Here is a 16,280-nt window from a genome sequence, read left to right on the forward strand (position 1 = left end):
CGATTGGCTAACGCTGTGTGCTGTGACATTAGCTTGTTATGTAGCCACCTAGCTAGAGAGGGGCGTGTTACCTGCTCGTTTTAGTGACAATAGTTCATCTTTCATCCATTTTAAACACTCGTTAAAACACTTAACGTCAACAGAGAGTGTGTCGCTTGTGTATTTTACCCGCTGAGCTCGTTTCTACGTCTTTTCAGAGCGGGGACAACCTGGGGCATGCTAATGTTAGCCGAGCAGCTAACCTCGGTAGCTAGCTAGCCGGCCCTGCAGCTAAACGACAAGTGTTCCTCCAGAGGTGAAGTGGACCTTGCAGCCACAGACATCCAGCTGCAGGACCAGTTACACGGCTGCTGTCGGAGCTATGGCATCGACCTGGCTCCGGTGTTTGTCCCGAGCTAAAGCAGCAGCAGCAGCAGCAGCAGGCTCGACCCGAACATTAGCCGGCGTGTGCTGCAGGAGACATGTCTGCAGTTCACCTTCAAGACGGCAGAGCTGCATGTCAGCCTGGGTCGTGGACCAGTATGGCTCCAACGGGGTTCTGAGGTACACGGAGGAAGCCACTGCACCCACCGTCACGTCCCCCACCGAGCTGACGATCCAAGTCCACGCAGCCAGTCTGAACCCCCTTGATTTGTCCATGAGGGGTGAGTGACAGACTCTGGACAACTTAGAGAATCAGTGGTTTGCAGCAATCACACATCAACTCACCTGATCCCGTCCTCTTCTCTTCCACAGGTGGTTATGGAGCAAAATTCCTTAAGTTAAGAAGGGATCCGATGTCTGTGATGGACGGGGACAGCGAGTTTCCTCTGATCCTGGGTCGGGATGTGTCTGGTGTGGTGGTGGACTGTGGAGCGGAGGTGACACATTTTGCTCCAGGAGATGAGGTACGAGCTTGAAGAGGACAGATGGATCCATACTTTATTGACCCCGAGGGGAAATGTAGGCGTCTAGTTTCACAAAACAGTCAAACACAAGAGCATGAGAATAATAAAAGGTCAAAAGAGGTCAAGAACAAGTTCACAGCAGTGAGATGAACGTCCAGCCACAGGAACTACTACAAAGCTGTCACTGTGAAGACGTATACGATAAAATATTTAAAGTATAAGTGGGGGTGGTAGAGATACACAGTCCAATAATCATCCATCCATCCATCCATTATCGACACTGGACAGGATGCTAACATATCTCAGGGCAAACACACAGCGACAAACAACCATTCATGCCCCCATTCACACCTATGGACACCTTAGAGTCTTTGATTAGCCTAACCTCAACCTGCATGTCTTTGACCGGTGGGAGGTCCAACACAGGGACAATATGCAAACTCTGCACAGGAAAACCAAGGCCCCATTGGCACGGTCAAAGAGGTATTAATTTAACTGTAATCACCGTAATGATTATTATTATTGCTGAATATTCTGCAGCCCAGTACAGCACCACCACTGAATTAACACCTGTTTGACAATATCAACAAAAAACGACTTTGATGTAGAAGTTGTGGTAAATGTAAGTCTACCGAATATCGTGAACACATCCAAAGCTGTTAAAGAGGTGGTAACCATACCGAAACACTGAGATCAAATAGATGAGTTTAAACAAATGTATAGTTTCACAGCATATCTCCCTCCCCAGGTTCTTTCTGCTCGGTTATCACACGAGTGAGACTCACAAGACATCGTCGACTGTCTCCTGCCTATTGTCTTCCTGCAGAGAGAAATACAATCATGCAAATTCAGTTAATGTGATTAAATAATAGAACAAAACACCTGTTTCTGCACATAGTATCCCAGTAATCTTCCAGTAGTTTAAAAGACATCACTGGAAATGATTTTGATGATAACAACCGACTGGAACACCCGACTAAGCGCTTAATGGACAATTAACCAGATTCAGACATTATGAGGAGGTGGTTAAACGGAGTCATGATCTGCATGTTAAGTGTCATATTTGTGTTCCAGGTGTGGGCTGCTGTTCCTCCATGGAAACAAGGAAGTCTGGCAGAGTTTGTGACTCTAACAGAGTATGAGGTGAGCTGCGCAGTTGTTGTATATTTTCATTTTTTATCTCAGAGACAATCTCCAGGACTGTTTACTGTTTGTCATCTAACGAAAGACTGGCTTCGAATCGAGTTCCCTGTCAGTATGTTATGTAAATTGTAAGAATGTAGTGAAAAGTTTTGACAAAGCACTCCCTGTAATTAGGATTAAGTTTGTTTGCTTGCAGGAGCCACTTTGGCAGCAATTACAGAGACGCACAAATTGCCCTGTGTTTTCCCTGTACTTCATTAATTCAGCAGCTCCTAGCTAGTCGCCCTCACTGTAGCTCTGATGATTAGACTGAACTTGGTTGTGAATTTAAAAAGACTGCTGACATGTTGGTTTGTTTCTAACTTTGGACAATGTCTGTGTTGCTGTTTTTTTGCAGGTTTCCCGTAAGCCGGAATTAGTGAGTCACACAGAGGCAGCATCAATCCCTTATGTCGCCAGCACCGCTCTGTCCGCGCTGGTCAGTGGAGGTGGTCTCTGCAGAGAAAGCTCTTCAAATAAAAGGCAAGCATCAGCCTGACCTTGGATAACCTCGTCCAAGCACAGAACATTAGTTCCGAATTCTAAGTTCCTGAAAAATATTATAAACTGTCATCAAGGCTTGAGTCGTTTCTCTCAAGGCGCTGGAGTTTCTTAATGTGCTCTTTTCCTGAAGAGAAATCAGTGCAGTCAAGCAGATCGTTACTTTGATAAGATGCTTTTTTTCACCACATTTTCTCCGGTGGTGAAATTGCTCCTCTGCTTCATTTTAATTGACATCAAAAGAGTTTTAAAAATCTTTTCTTTAACTTGTGGACTGTAAAAAAATATCACTTGATGTGTAATTTAACTCTCCTAGAGTTTTGATCACTGGAGGATCGGGAGGTGTCGGAACTTTCTCTATTCAAGTAAGACAAAGTGTCCTGCATGTAAATGTGACTCTTTTAAAACCCTGAATGAGTTTAATGCGTCTCTCTTTTTTGTTCTGTGTGCATGTCCCTGTTGTTGCCAGTTATTGAAGGCCTGGGGTGCCCACGTAACAGTCACCTGCTCCCAGAACGCAGAAGGCCTTGTTCGAGGGCTGGGAGCTGACGAGGTGGTGGACTACACATCAGGAGATGTTGCCGAACAACTAGAAATGATGGAGAAGTACGTGGTCTTTCTGTGAAAAGTGTAGATAGAGATCAGAGTAGAGTAAAACATTTTTGTCAATGCCACTTCAACTAGAATGTCACTAAGTAGAGCTTGTACCTCCGCTAAGGCCCAACAGTTCAATGAAATGCAATCAAGCCGTATAGCTAAGATCATGATGCGACAATTGATGGGTTAGAGCTGACCTGCCAATGAAGCCACATTTAAATCTACTCATAGATATTAGTCGCCTAAATATGACCGTTTTTTTATATCAAGATCCACAAATTATTTTCTTGGGAAATCTGTTAAATAGTAAAAAAAAACAACGCCCAATCTCGCAATGTTAAAGGTAGTGCTTTAAAAAAATAAAATCTGTGAGTCACCCATTTGTCTGGATCTCTGCCAAAATGTAATGGGTTCGACCTTGGCCCTCGTCCCATCCTCCCATCATGTTTCATGGAAATGTGCTCTGTAGTTTTTGCATAATCCTGCAGACAAACAGAGCAACCAACCAACAAACAAACAAACAAATGGACAGGGGTGACAAACATAACGTCCTTGGTGGAGGTAATTAAGGTGCTAATGAAAAGCTATCATCCACGACTGCTGAAACTGAATGTGCTTCTCCCCTTTTAAACACCAAATGTGGTCAACAGCTTCCCTGAATCTCTTTTTTAGTTTCCATGGATACCAGGGCTAAAGGCCTGAGTGGATGCTAGTCCCCCTTCCTGCCCTCAAAATAACCCCCAGCTTTGGCTTGAAGACAAAACGATGATATTTTTCCAACATACCCTTGAAATCTGCGCTCTAACAGAAGAGTAGTGACCTGATATGATAAAGTATTCTTTATAAACGCTGTTATGAAGTGTGTAGGTATACTTCAGTATTTTAAGCCTTCCTCCACTGTGACTCCTCTAAAGTCTGACTGTCTGTGTTTGCACGCTCAGGTTTGATGTGATTTTGGACAACATCGGTGGAGAGACGGAGCAGTGGGCGATGGGCCTGCTGAAGCCCTGGTCGGGGGCAAAGTACATAACGCTGGTAACACCTTTACTCCGCAACACCGACTCCATGGGCCTGCTGGACGGGACAGTTAACGCTGGAATCACCTTGTGCACCAAGGCCATACAGGTAAACATGAAAACAGTTTTCAGAATCCTCGACTCCGACGTTCATTTTGAATTCCTGTTTTGAGCCTGGCACTATTTGTGAGGCCTTAAGCGAGGGTGTGGTGCTCGGGTCCTCCCAAACCAAAATGGAATACTCAACCGTCCGTGGCAATGAAAAGACATAATTGTGTAATAGGGTGCAATATCTTTACATAGACACACACACACACCTGTTCCAGCCAGTAGAAGTTTTTGCAATGTTTTAATTCCACTCCGTTTGATCAGATTAATCAAGTTCTGTGGAACAGTGGGAGGAGAAACTTGTGTAATAACTTGACTTGGCTTCATATTCTCCCTTTTGTAGAGTTGGTTTATGCTTGATCTGTAGAAAAGAATCCTACAGAGTGTAATAAATCGACCGTTTGCAGCAGCAGCAGAGTTTTGTGTGTATGTCCTGTCTCACCAGCTGCTCTGTCAGTGGAGTACACGTGTAATGAGGGTAGTGGGTGAATAGCTGAGGACAGGGTGGAGCTGCTACAGGAACTGAGTCAAGTTGTCCTGAGCGGTGGAGGCACTGATGACAGCATGGCTGCCGCTTTGTGTGTGTGCAGCAGGAGCTGGGTGGTGTACACTGTGTGCGTGAGCGTTAGTGTAAATGCCACGTGTATGTGTGTTTGCGTCCGCATGTGTTTACTGCTGAACCGGCAGTTTTCAGGTGTTTGTGCAGATTGCGGCCCATCTCCCCCCGTCAAATACCAGTGTTTGTGTGTTTCTTGCCAAGCCTCCGGGCCCCTTTGTCCCCGTGAGCGTGCAGCTGGTCAGTTTGGCGGAGTTCATCCGCAGCAGTCACACCCTCAGTGTCTGGCTCTGGGCAGCATGTCTCTATCATATGGGAGAGCACAGTGCAACTGAGCCCTCTAGTGTTTAACTTCTTGGCAGCAGTGAATGATCAGGGAGAGCCTTTTATTTTTTTTCCAAAGCAGGCAGGGATAGTTTTACCAGAAAGTGTGACAAAGCAATGCCACAGAGTAATTTATAATGTCACATATCAAAGTTTCTAGAGTAATACATGGGAGTTTGTCTTTTTTTCTCTTTGTTGTATTTTAGGTGCTCTCTGGTGAAGATGTTTATAGTTTATACTTGTAAAATAAATATTGGCTGACTATTATTCAAATTTAGGATACTGATATTTCAGCTTATAAATATTTATCTTAAAAAATGATTGCAATGATTCCTAAATCTCCAAATGTAAATTCTGACTAAACACTATATTTTCTGTTTTATATCAAAACCGGTGACATCTATGAAAATGTAGTGCTCAAATAAGAATAACCCAGATAGTGACTGTGTGTGTTCTTTGAACACCCAGTGAGGAACAGACTGCCAGACTTCTCATTGCCTCTACTGTGTTTTCTTTTTTAGAACATTATATCAAGTGGAGTCTTCTACCGGTGGGGGTTATACGCTCCGGACGGGCCCTTCCTGGACGAGGTCAGGAAACTGGTGGATGCGGGGAAGGTACTGTTCTGCCTCACTTCCCACATACTTGTCATTCAGAACCACTCACCCTGACAAGAGAGGTTGAGATGGAAATCCTCTCATTTGCACAACAGTCACAGCCTGGGGGGGGGAAACTGATGCAGGGATGGAGATCATACAGCAATGAATATGAACATACCATGGATTCCATACATGCCTGTATTCAAGGCTTTGTTAAGGAGCGAGCATTCCCGCTGTGCTGGTTGGTTGATGGGCGGCGTGCACTGTTGGCAGCTGGGCAATCAAGTCAGGCGCCAGGAGACGGTGAATGGATTTTTTAAACAGTGCTGAGCAGCCATTCGCCAAAGCGTGGGCAACCTCTGTCCTTTTGTCCCGGGGCTTTACTACAAGCGGCGCACTCGGACCAGTGGCAGGAAGCCGTGGACACACACACGCACACACACACCCACACACACACAGCTCTCCCGCACAAAAACCAACACTCGCACGCTCCCTCCGCGCGTCCCATTCTCAGCCAGAAGTGTGGATAGTTCCCAGTGTGACGCCACCGCGCTCCCCATTCATTGTTAGCGACAAGAGATGCTGACCAGAATAACAAGCCCGGCTGCCGGTGTTGTGGGACGACCACAGGATTGTTCAGCCTCATCACATTCTGAACCCCTCCCTCACCTTTTCACATTAGCGCCTATCAAAGCAGAGATGATGTAGCATTAGAAACTTGTGGGTCCTTGTTTGTTTGAATCGATTAAATAATATGATAGAGTGAAGCGTCTTGACCACTTCCTTGTGGCTGGTTCCACGTTAAATACATATGGTTTCTGTCATTTTGGGGTAGTTCTTATCACAAGTTTTGTTTCAATTAGTTATTGGTTGCTATAAAAACAGAGTAAAGTGTCATGATTGACAGCTGAGACCTTCTCATGATCGGTCAAGCGTGTGTCAGAGAACCGTGATACCGCAGCTCCATCCCCAGATTGCTCGTGTACACGCAGGCCCCAAATGAGGCCATCGACACAAGATGGCAGCATTACTATCCAAGATGTTTTGGCTTACTTCCTGGATAGTGGGAGGAAGTGGAGGCATGTCGTCCATCTTTATTCAGTCTTTAAGTTTATCCGTCTAGAAATTGGCTAAATTGTGATACCTGTTCCCCTCCAACCCATTAAAACAAACCCACAGCCAGAACCAAGATATATATTTGATCTCTTGATGTTTCCTATTTTAAACACCCAATTCCTTGTGTTTCTTTCTGCCGTCCCATCACAGATCCTGCCAGTCGTTGAGGCCCAGTTCCCTTTCTCCCAGGTGCCCCAGGCTTTTCAGAAGCTGGAGCTGGGCCACGCCAGAGGGAAGACGGTCGTCAGGGTGGTTGAAAATGACACCAGACAGGCCGAGGAGCTGGTGCAGCATGTCTGCACAGAGTCTGCCGAGTCAGAGCGAGGAGCGCACGGAACAGCACAGCAGAACTAAAGAGGGGAAGCTGATCACCAAGGGAATAAAGCCTCTGTGAGTCTTCTCACCTTTACAAGACGTTTGCTTGACAGCATCAGATTGTACTGTCCAAACAAATCAGAGGTGCTGCTGTGGAGCGACAGAGTACGAGCGTGATCCGAGCTCGTAATGGGAGCGGGCCAAAGACGGTTGTTCTTGTTAAAGGGAAGTTTTCACAAGGTGCTCGAGTTATGCTGTGTTTCTGTCATGCTGAAGCTAATATATATATATATATACACACACACATCAACTGCAGACTGTAAGGTCAGCCAGGGGTTTGAAAGCTTTCTGTCTGCTGCATCCTACCAAACAAGGAGTGAGAGAATAATACATAAATATCATACAGAGCTGGAGATGTTTGTCAATAGATGCGTTTATGTCCAGTACAAGGTGAAGCAGCACGATAAGGCAGATAACTATTTACATTATTTTACATTTGTCTCCATGAGCGCTCATTTTTCCCATCATGCATCTCATGTTATTACTCTGAGCAGAAAAAGCCTGTGAGGGAACAACAAATAATGACACTTTATGCGCTTCCACACTGTAGTACACCAAGTACCTGCTCATTCTACTGTACAATGTATTTATTGACAAAAATACTTTTATTTTGTTAACAAAAGACTTGTGTGTATGGTGTTGATTAAAAAACCGATAAAAGACATTTCAGGAGATATTGTTTTTTGTTTCCTTTCTGTGCGTGCAGCTGGAATATACTGAGGAACGTCGAATACAAATACAGGAAGACGTGTTAACACTGTTTTAAGTTAATTAACATCAGGGCAAACAGATTTATTCAACGAAAAGATAAAATACAAATCTTTGGATATATTACTGGAAGTGTAAAATATGAAGTATTACGAGTTCAGACTTCTATTTGCATATTCAGTGGGTATTCGTACATTCTCCGGGAGAGATCCATATCCTCTCCGCTCTGCTCCAGCGTACCTCGTCCTCCAGCACTCGTCACGCGGCTGTGCCTCGGCTGATATTAAGATCCTGTCGAGCAGCTTCGGAGGTTTCTCAGATAATCTCCACATCCCACCTTTGTTGGGGTTTATTTGCGTCGAGGGTGTTCAGAATGACTTGGTTTTTGTCGTAGTTGTGGCCCCCTGAGAGAGACGGATGGGAAAAAAATTATATATTTTTAATTCCCTGCAGCTTGTTTGTTGTTAAAGATAAACGACAGTCATTTATTATCACGCACCATGAGCCATTGTAAAACCTTGTTCTGTTCAGATAGGGGCCAATTATATGGTACTGTCGAAAATATTTAATTCCTCTTATATTTCACTTTAAAAGTCATCTTGAATACTACACGTGTACATCTACATGCAGTGAACCATAACATAGTTTAGTCCACTAGGTGTCACTAATTGACAGTGATATATGTTGACCCCCAGGATGTAAATACCCACAAGCGTCGGCACAAGTTGATCCTTCTAACGATAATTCTGCTCATATGGGGTTTGTTTGAAGTTAAATTGGTAATTAATAAATAGAAGTTGCCTCCTAAGTGAAACACTAATGTTGTGGCGCACTGTAAAAACCTTCAGTGTTGACATTAACATGGTATCTTAGATCATTGTCTGTGCTGCGTGAAAAGATTCAACAAGACTTACAGATGCTGATATAAGCATGAAATACTTCCTTGGCATTCTGAATGCTTTCTGACATTTGCTGAACTCACCCAGCAGGAAGTAATACAAGTGGATTATAGCTGCTCACCTTTGACTTCCAGGACCAGATTAGAGGAGTGGGTGTAGCGGATAAAGCCGTCGGGGGTGATACTCCAGAGGTGGACGTGGTCGCCCGACTCTTGGGTGAGACCCACGCGGCTTCCTGCCATCGTCAGGCTGCCGCTGGGACCCAGGCAGTACTCCTCCAGCAGCTGGAAACACACAAGGACAGCAGCTGGTTATTTTCTCTGGTGACATTTTGAAGAACAGAGTAGAGCTGGGCTGGTCCCAAGCCCTTTTCATACTGGAGAGGAAACCCGTCCACACCCAGTAACTGAAAGGGTACAGTCTTCAAATGGCTCTGCAGTCATCACAGCAAGCTCTGATTGGCAGTGACGGGTGATTTAGTTTTTCTTTATCCACAACATTTCCACTTTCAACAAAGGCAGATGTTCACAGCTATTTTTTTTTAAATTTAAAACTACATGAGTGGTTACCTTTTAATATGTCTGACCGTTTGGAAAAACCTATACACACACCTAAGAATATGCTGTTCGGAAACTTTTTAAAGTCAGCAAAAGTAAAAAAAAGTGGGACATGCATGAATTTGAATGTATGTTTTAGGAGATTAGATGGTGATGGGTTAATATGCATGAAGGTGAATACACACACGGCTCCATCATTACTACTCAGCACAAACTCCCCTGACCTCTGACCCTGGTTATTAGTAGGATGATGGTGCTGTACCTTGCAGTGGAGATGTCCGTTCTGATGGATCCAGATCTGCTCGAATTCGCCCGTCTCCTCTGTCTCTTGTATCCGCATCAGTTTAACTTCGTCTAAATCCCCCGTCACTGACATCATGAGCCCCGAATGTCGGTTCCTCACACGGAAGTGCACCTGCTTCTGCTCGGGGGGGAAATACATGAAAGAAGACATGAGGAAAACTTTTAGAAGAATTAGGTCAGTTTTCACCGGCATAAAGAACGTGTCCCTCATCAAAGTTTCTCACAACTCTCTTACCTGCAATTACATTTAATAATACTTTAAAAAATTCTATATCACATGCTGAAAAAGTCTTAACTGCAAGATAAGATAAGATTCAACTGTTACAGCAGCAAAATCGAGGCAAACAGCAGAATATGTGAAGGTATGAAATAAAATAAAAATAGGCAATTTAAATAAAATGAAAATACGATAGAAAATACAGAGAAAATGTAAATCTACACATTTCACTACAGAAAGAAGGAATATTATGGGAAGAGAAAAGTGCTTGAATTAATTGCAGTGGCACAGGGTCACTGCACAAGGATGTATACTGCATTAGTGAATATGTATAAGGAGATGTTGCAGAGAATAAATACATATATATATATATATATATTTATATTCAGTAAGTGGGCTGTTGATGCTCTTCAGTCATATCTAATATCTAACAACAGTGTAATTAATGGCATCTGTATGCAAGTGGAACGGGACGCACCTGTAACAGAGGGCGGAGGGATCCGATTTTGTTCCAGCTGCTGAGCTTCCGCCAGTCGTGAATCTCATCGGGTTTCAGTAGAATCTGAGCTCCCAGGTAGTTGATTCCCTCGTAAAGAATCCACCTGGTAACAAAGACAGACAAACACAGTCAGGTTTTACATATTCAATCAGACACAACACAAGATAAATACTGTTTGTTGTGTTGTGTTCATGTATTATAGGGTGTAAGTCAGTGGACGGGCGCAGTGTGGACAAAGGAGGAACTCCTAAACTTTGGAAACAGATTTGATTTAAAAAAGGGGCAAATCAGGACAGGGCGTTTTTGTGAATTTCTCAAGAAATAATGCAGATATCTAGATTTTAAAAAAAATCAGGCACATTCAGGAGGCTGATATCTATGAGCTTGTGTAATTTGGTATATTTTAACAACTTGTGAGGGTATAAAGTTAAGAGTTAGGCCAGAAGTTTTGAAGAAAAATGCCTATTCTTTCAATTTTTTCAGGGTTGGCTCCTGTAACATTATGCTGCTAGTTTGGTTTTGAGATTACGGCCTCGGCAAAGTATCCTGCACTAAAAAGTTTTTTCTCGTGAGTTTATTGAGTCCTCTCTTCCATGCAGCATCTAAACAATCTCTCAAAAGGTGCTGAGCTCCACAACCATCCAATGTCTCCGCGACACTGTAAACGTTTTAACCCCATCGCCCTGTCCTCTGGCTGACTGCCTGTCTCTCCTGCGTCAGGAATGTGCCACTCCACAGACGGCTCTGGCTCACTGCGAGTCCTTTATTTCCTCAGCATGGGCTCGCACCTACAGCCTGAATCTCACACATCAGCAGCAGGTTTCCATCAGTGCTGCATCTGGCAGCCCTGTCGTACTGTAATATACTGTAAGTAATAACATGCGCAAAAACCCTGAGCTCTGCACTGCCGTAAATCTGAATCTGTGAAACATCATGCCAGGGCACAAAATGCTTCACGTCATCACGAGACAAAAAAATAACCTCAAGAAGCTGTTTCGCTAACAGACGTGGATTAAATGCTGATTTTGCACATGTGAAAAATATCTACAGCAAATTCAACATACCAGCAAGATGCAAATTTTAACAGGCATCTCAGATTTTCCCTGTTTTGTTATCTCTAAATCGTTCACCTTTGAGCCGTGGTACTTTGCTTTGCATCTGACACAGTTATTGTTACCATGGTGGTAAACATACACAGGCGTGGTTGTTTTTCTTTTATGCAAAGGAACCCTGCAACCGGCTGCCAGCGAGAATTTAAAAAAATGTTTGACACGTCGACTTGGCAGCTGCCAACGTCTGAATTCGAAAAGAGATTAAAAGACGCTGCAGCTGCTGTGAAGCAACCGGGGCCACTGAGGGACATGTGTGGGAAAACTAAGATATTCTGTTTCATGTGATGCCCTCACATCACTGGAGATTCAGTCTCACACACACAAACACACAGGGGGCCGTTGTGCACGAACTTGGTGACGTCTGGGGTTGTTTCTTTATGACTTGCTATGTAACACGCCCGCTTGCGCTGTACTCACATGCCTCCTTCCACGAGCACAGACTGAACCCGGCTGCAGCCTCCAGCCAGCTGAAGGTTAACGCAGCCGTCGGTCAGCACCAGCCTCTTCCCCCGCAGACCGCAGCGCTCGAAAAGAGTGATGGACGGCAGCGAGAACTCCTGCCGAGCGCGAGGGAGACGGAGAAAGAACATTATTCAGGTGACACAGGTTGAAACCGAGGTCCCTGTGGAAATGGGACAAGCTCATATGAATGTGTGCTTCAGTACCGTCGCTCCTTTTCTAACAGGGATACAGGTGGTTTTCTAAAAAGTTCACTCATGTCAGCGGATTTGTTTTTTTAACTAGGTTATGAAAACATTCTTTTTCACTCTATAAAAGTTTGTTTAAACTGTCTGTGTAATGTTGTTTATCTTTCGCATTATGCAAAACTATGAATAGTGTTATGCTATTTATGGATCCTTTAATTAGAGCCCTGTTTATCTATTTAAATCCTTCCTGCACACATTGTGGCCTGTAAAATTCAAAACTGAAACCTTTAAGCTGCTTATTTTTTAATCTTTATATTGATGGAAACAAGTGGCAAACACAGATAATCACTATAAGAGCAGCAGACATAGAGCCTAAAACCATCAAACTGTATATAAAGATGGAAGACACTACTCCACTTCATCCTGTTGTACAAAAACGAAACTAAAATATCCCCGGTGCCAACATCCTGAGCTTTCGACGTCATTTGGAGCCAGAGTTTGCAAAGAAGTGATTGTTGTGTGACCTTTCACCCAGTTTCTATCGCATCATTAACTAATTGAAACTAAACTTACCAGAAAAACTTGATCTTAAACTGCCTTAAATGTCAGAACATGTTATTCGATGTGACCTTAACCCATTCAATAACGTGGAGGAGGCCGGCTCTATGACCTGTACTGCAGCCAGCCACCAGGGATCAACTTAAAGATGAGCTGGCTTCACATTTAACTTTATTTGTCAGTCTATGCTACAAACTGTTAAACTATGCCATACTAATAAACCAGTAAGACTGAAAGGATTAAAGTTGCGGCCATAAAAAATCCGATACATTGAGCTGAAAGATGGTTTAGTTTGGTCGTAAGTTGGCGCAGCTTTAAATTACGCTGCCTTGGAAACTGCAACTACTTACAAAGCCGACAGTCTGCAGCGAGAGGATGGAGGAGCTGCCGTCAGCACAGCCCATCGACCTCAGGTCTGGGTAGCTCCCGATTTCTAACACATACATCCGGCCTGTGAACGCCTCAGCCTCAAACGCCACCCAGCTGAAAACACACACACACACACACACACACACACACACACACACACACACACACACACACACACACACACACACACACACACACACACACACACACACACACACACACACACACACACACACACACACACACACACAGATGCACAGAATGAGTCACTACATACAGTGTACACATTCAATTACTGCGAGCACACAGTGAGTTATGTACGTATGAATATGTATGATATATTATTTATGCTTGAGGGCAAATAGCCCACTGAGAATTTACGTGGATGCTGCATTATGAAAAATGGAAGATGTACACTATATCCCCCGCTGCTGCCACATGCGACATGTTTATAAGTGGAGCAGTCACAGCCTGCGGCCGCCTCGAGTACCGCAGATACTGTCGGGGCATCACCGCTGGGGAAATTCAATAAGGGGGGGGGCTCTGATCCAGTGTTTCAAAGACATATCTACGATTGAAATCCAACTCACTTGCCAGCCACAACCTTGCAGGAGGCCACAGAGAAGCCGTCTTGCAGGGAGGCGGCGCCGTCCTCCAGAGCCACGACGGAGCCTTGAAAACCGGGATCAGAGTAAAGCTGCACCTGGGGTACACACACAGACAGACACACAAACACACACACAGAGAGAACAATGAGCCTGAGTCATCCACTCTGAGCGTCTCTCACACTCCACAGGATAAGGCAGACAGTATCTCAGCAGGATTAGATGTGTTCTTTATGTTGTATTTAAATCGCCTACCTTAAACTTGGCTGCGTTCTCGAAATCATCCTGGAGAAAAAAAAACAAGATAATGATGATGAGACTCATTTACAGCCACTGAACCACAGAAGATCATTAAAGTTAAAAATGGCTTTATTATTTCCATGCTATGTGTGTAACCAGAGCAGTGGTGGATGTGCAGGCTCAGACTTCAGACTTTTTAAGACCATAATGAATTAAATTGAAAACCAAAGTCAAGTGTGACAGATATGAAGAAACATCAGAGACCCAAAATTACTTAAGATAAGGTGAAGTGACCTGATGGAGTTTTTAAATCAAAAACCCACAAACATAAACCATGAACAAAATCAGAGGACAAAACCAAACAAAGGTCTTGTTTGGAGTTTTATCATAGCGCCCAAATATCTGTATTGTTGAGAAAGAACTACAAGACACAGAGACATTATAAAAGATGCATGCCGCCAAAACAAAAACGAATTTTAAAGCGCGAGGGAAGTTATTATTATTAAACTTTCTAAGGCCCCATGGAAACCTTGGTAGGAAGGACAAGGCCAACAATGATCGTTGGAGTTGGATTTGCTGCAGTTTGCTTGTTAAGTGTAAAACTAAACGCTCGTCAGTAGCCTCCGCAGTGAAGCTGTAACTCTGCAGAAGACTTTGCACGACATGTACGTCTGTTTGCCATCATCGTTCATGATGACTCACCTTCATCATCCGAGATGTTTATAACGTTCCAGTCTCATGACTCAAGTATTTTCCTCTCTAACCCCCGAGCAGATTGATTTATTCCTGTGTTTTTTGTGCCTTTGCCTTGTGCTGCCATAGAGATTTGGATTTAGCATGAATACTGTGCCTGGCCACGTGGCTACGTCTCTGGGGAAGTGAGAATACAGCTTCAATACTGGAAAAGTCCACAATTACTAATCATGGAAAGCAGTAAATCCGATTAATTTAACTTTGTTTCCAACAGGACAAAGTGACTGTATTTCGTAACTTTCTCTGAGTCACAGTGTTTGTTTGTTTTACCAGAATGACAGTCATCGCTGAGGCAACTCTGGGCTGCAGCCCTCCCCAGTCCTCCGGGCTCCCATACAGGCCTTTCTCCAGGATGTAGGACTCGCCACAAAAGCCTGGTTCTTCAAACACCACCCAGCTGAGAGAGAGAAAACAGAGGAGGAGGAGGAGGAAGAGGAGGATAATTACCCTTCAATTTGCACTGACATTCTTGTTTCTCCATTTTCATTTGCTCATAATTAGAAGACAAACACAGACACAAGACCCAAAAGTGTTTTTCATTTTTCATGCACAGACTGTCAACAGTTTTTGGTCGGAGTCCAAGTGGAAAATCTCCTCCCACGTGAGGCACTCCGCGGTTCTGTTATTCTTTGTGCAATCCTGTCAAATGTGTCATATCTCCGTGTCAGTTATTTCTGCTCCTCGTAGCGACAAGGGACCAGTGTTTGCATTTGTGGGTCCGTGTGTATCGTAACATGCGAGACGACAAAACAAGCCTCTTTTGCAAAAGCCTCGCTAAAGCCGAGCCAATGGGGACGCCTGGATGGACGACGGCACAACATGGGCGAGGCCGTGTAATCTAATAACAGGCTAGCAGCGCGGCAAGAATAGCCCTCGAATGGTGTAAGAGTCCTGCCTTCGAAACGACGGACGAAATGTTCCGCTCCATGTTATTCAGCCTCTTGTTAAGTCTCTCCCTAGGGCAGCGGCGATCAGCCTTGCATGTTGTGGCTTTCATTATTCTGATTTGCTTCTGGTTTTGTTTACTTCTGCTTGTTTTTCAGCTGACGACATCTTTACGAAGAAGAAAAGAAACACAGACTGAGCTCTGGATCTTTTCCTCTTGTAGGTTAACAACATCCAAACAGAAATGATTACTTTTAAAAAGATGTTCCGGCATCTAGGAACTCCTCCTCCTCCTCCTCCTCCTCCTCCTCCTCCTCCTCCACCACATCCTGCATTGTTATCACATTAATTCCCACTGTAAAAGGGTGTGATGCTCCAAGAACCTACTTTCGTTTGCAGGAAGTGAGGTGTGGCAAACTAAACATGAGTGAACTAGGAGCTCTGTGTCGACATGTCATCATGGGTGTGGCGCCCTGACTGCTACGCACCTGAGCTGCAGAAAATAAACCGCAAGACAGGTAATTATCACGCTGACGCATACAGGAGTGAATCTTAAAACATGTGCGGGGCTGTTGTCGTTTCTCAATGGAGGGGTTGGGTGAAACACAGGATGTCTTTAGTCCTGCAGTGGAAACACAGCCGAGGAATCCCAATAGACTAATTTGAT

The 16,280-nt window shown here is 44.2% G+C and overlaps 2 protein-coding genes across 2 annotated transcripts in view; one reads left to right on the forward strand and one right to left on the reverse strand.

Annotated features, from left to right (window-relative positions):
- LOC118099267 (reticulon-4-interacting protein 1 homolog, mitochondrial) lies at positions 1 to 7,925 on the forward strand. Its single transcript, XM_035143702.2, has 9 exons — positions 1 to 644; positions 736 to 887; positions 1,962 to 2,030; positions 2,428 to 2,552; positions 2,887 to 2,935; positions 3,040 to 3,176; positions 4,109 to 4,292; positions 5,693 to 5,788; positions 7,037 to 7,925. Exons 1-9 carry the CDS (start codon positions 362 to 364, stop codon positions 7,238 to 7,240), a joined length of 1,299 nt encoding a protein of 432 aa, XP_034999593.1. The 5' UTR covers positions 1 to 361; the 3' UTR covers positions 7,241 to 7,925.
- The window catches only part of LOC118099853 (beta/gamma crystallin domain-containing protein 1), a 26,416-nt gene continuing 17,752 nt past the window's right edge, over positions 7,617 to 16,280 (reverse strand). The window contains exons 17-25 of the mRNA XM_047337999.1: positions 14,999 to 15,125; positions 13,991 to 14,020; positions 13,721 to 13,833; positions 13,112 to 13,244; positions 11,974 to 12,113; positions 10,424 to 10,547; positions 9,688 to 9,846; positions 8,990 to 9,152; positions 7,617 to 8,373 (exon numbers count right to left, since the gene is read on the reverse strand). Of these exons, the coding sequence (XP_047193955.1) occupies positions 8,285 to 8,373; positions 8,990 to 9,152; positions 9,688 to 9,846; positions 10,424 to 10,547; positions 11,974 to 12,113; positions 13,112 to 13,244; positions 13,721 to 13,833; positions 13,991 to 14,020; positions 14,999 to 15,125 (1,078 nt within the window). The 3' untranslated portion in view covers positions 7,617 to 8,284. The remainder of the gene's footprint in view (positions 8,374 to 8,989; positions 9,153 to 9,687; positions 9,847 to 10,423; positions 10,548 to 11,973; positions 12,114 to 13,111; positions 13,245 to 13,720; positions 13,834 to 13,990; positions 14,021 to 14,998; positions 15,126 to 16,280) is intronic.

Source organism: Hippoglossus stenolepis, chromosome 20 (genome assembly GCF_022539355.2).
Source record: "Hippoglossus stenolepis isolate QCI-W04-F060 chromosome 20, HSTE1.2, whole genome shotgun sequence".
NCBI lineage: Eukaryota > Metazoa > Chordata > Actinopteri > Pleuronectiformes > Pleuronectidae > Hippoglossus > Hippoglossus stenolepis.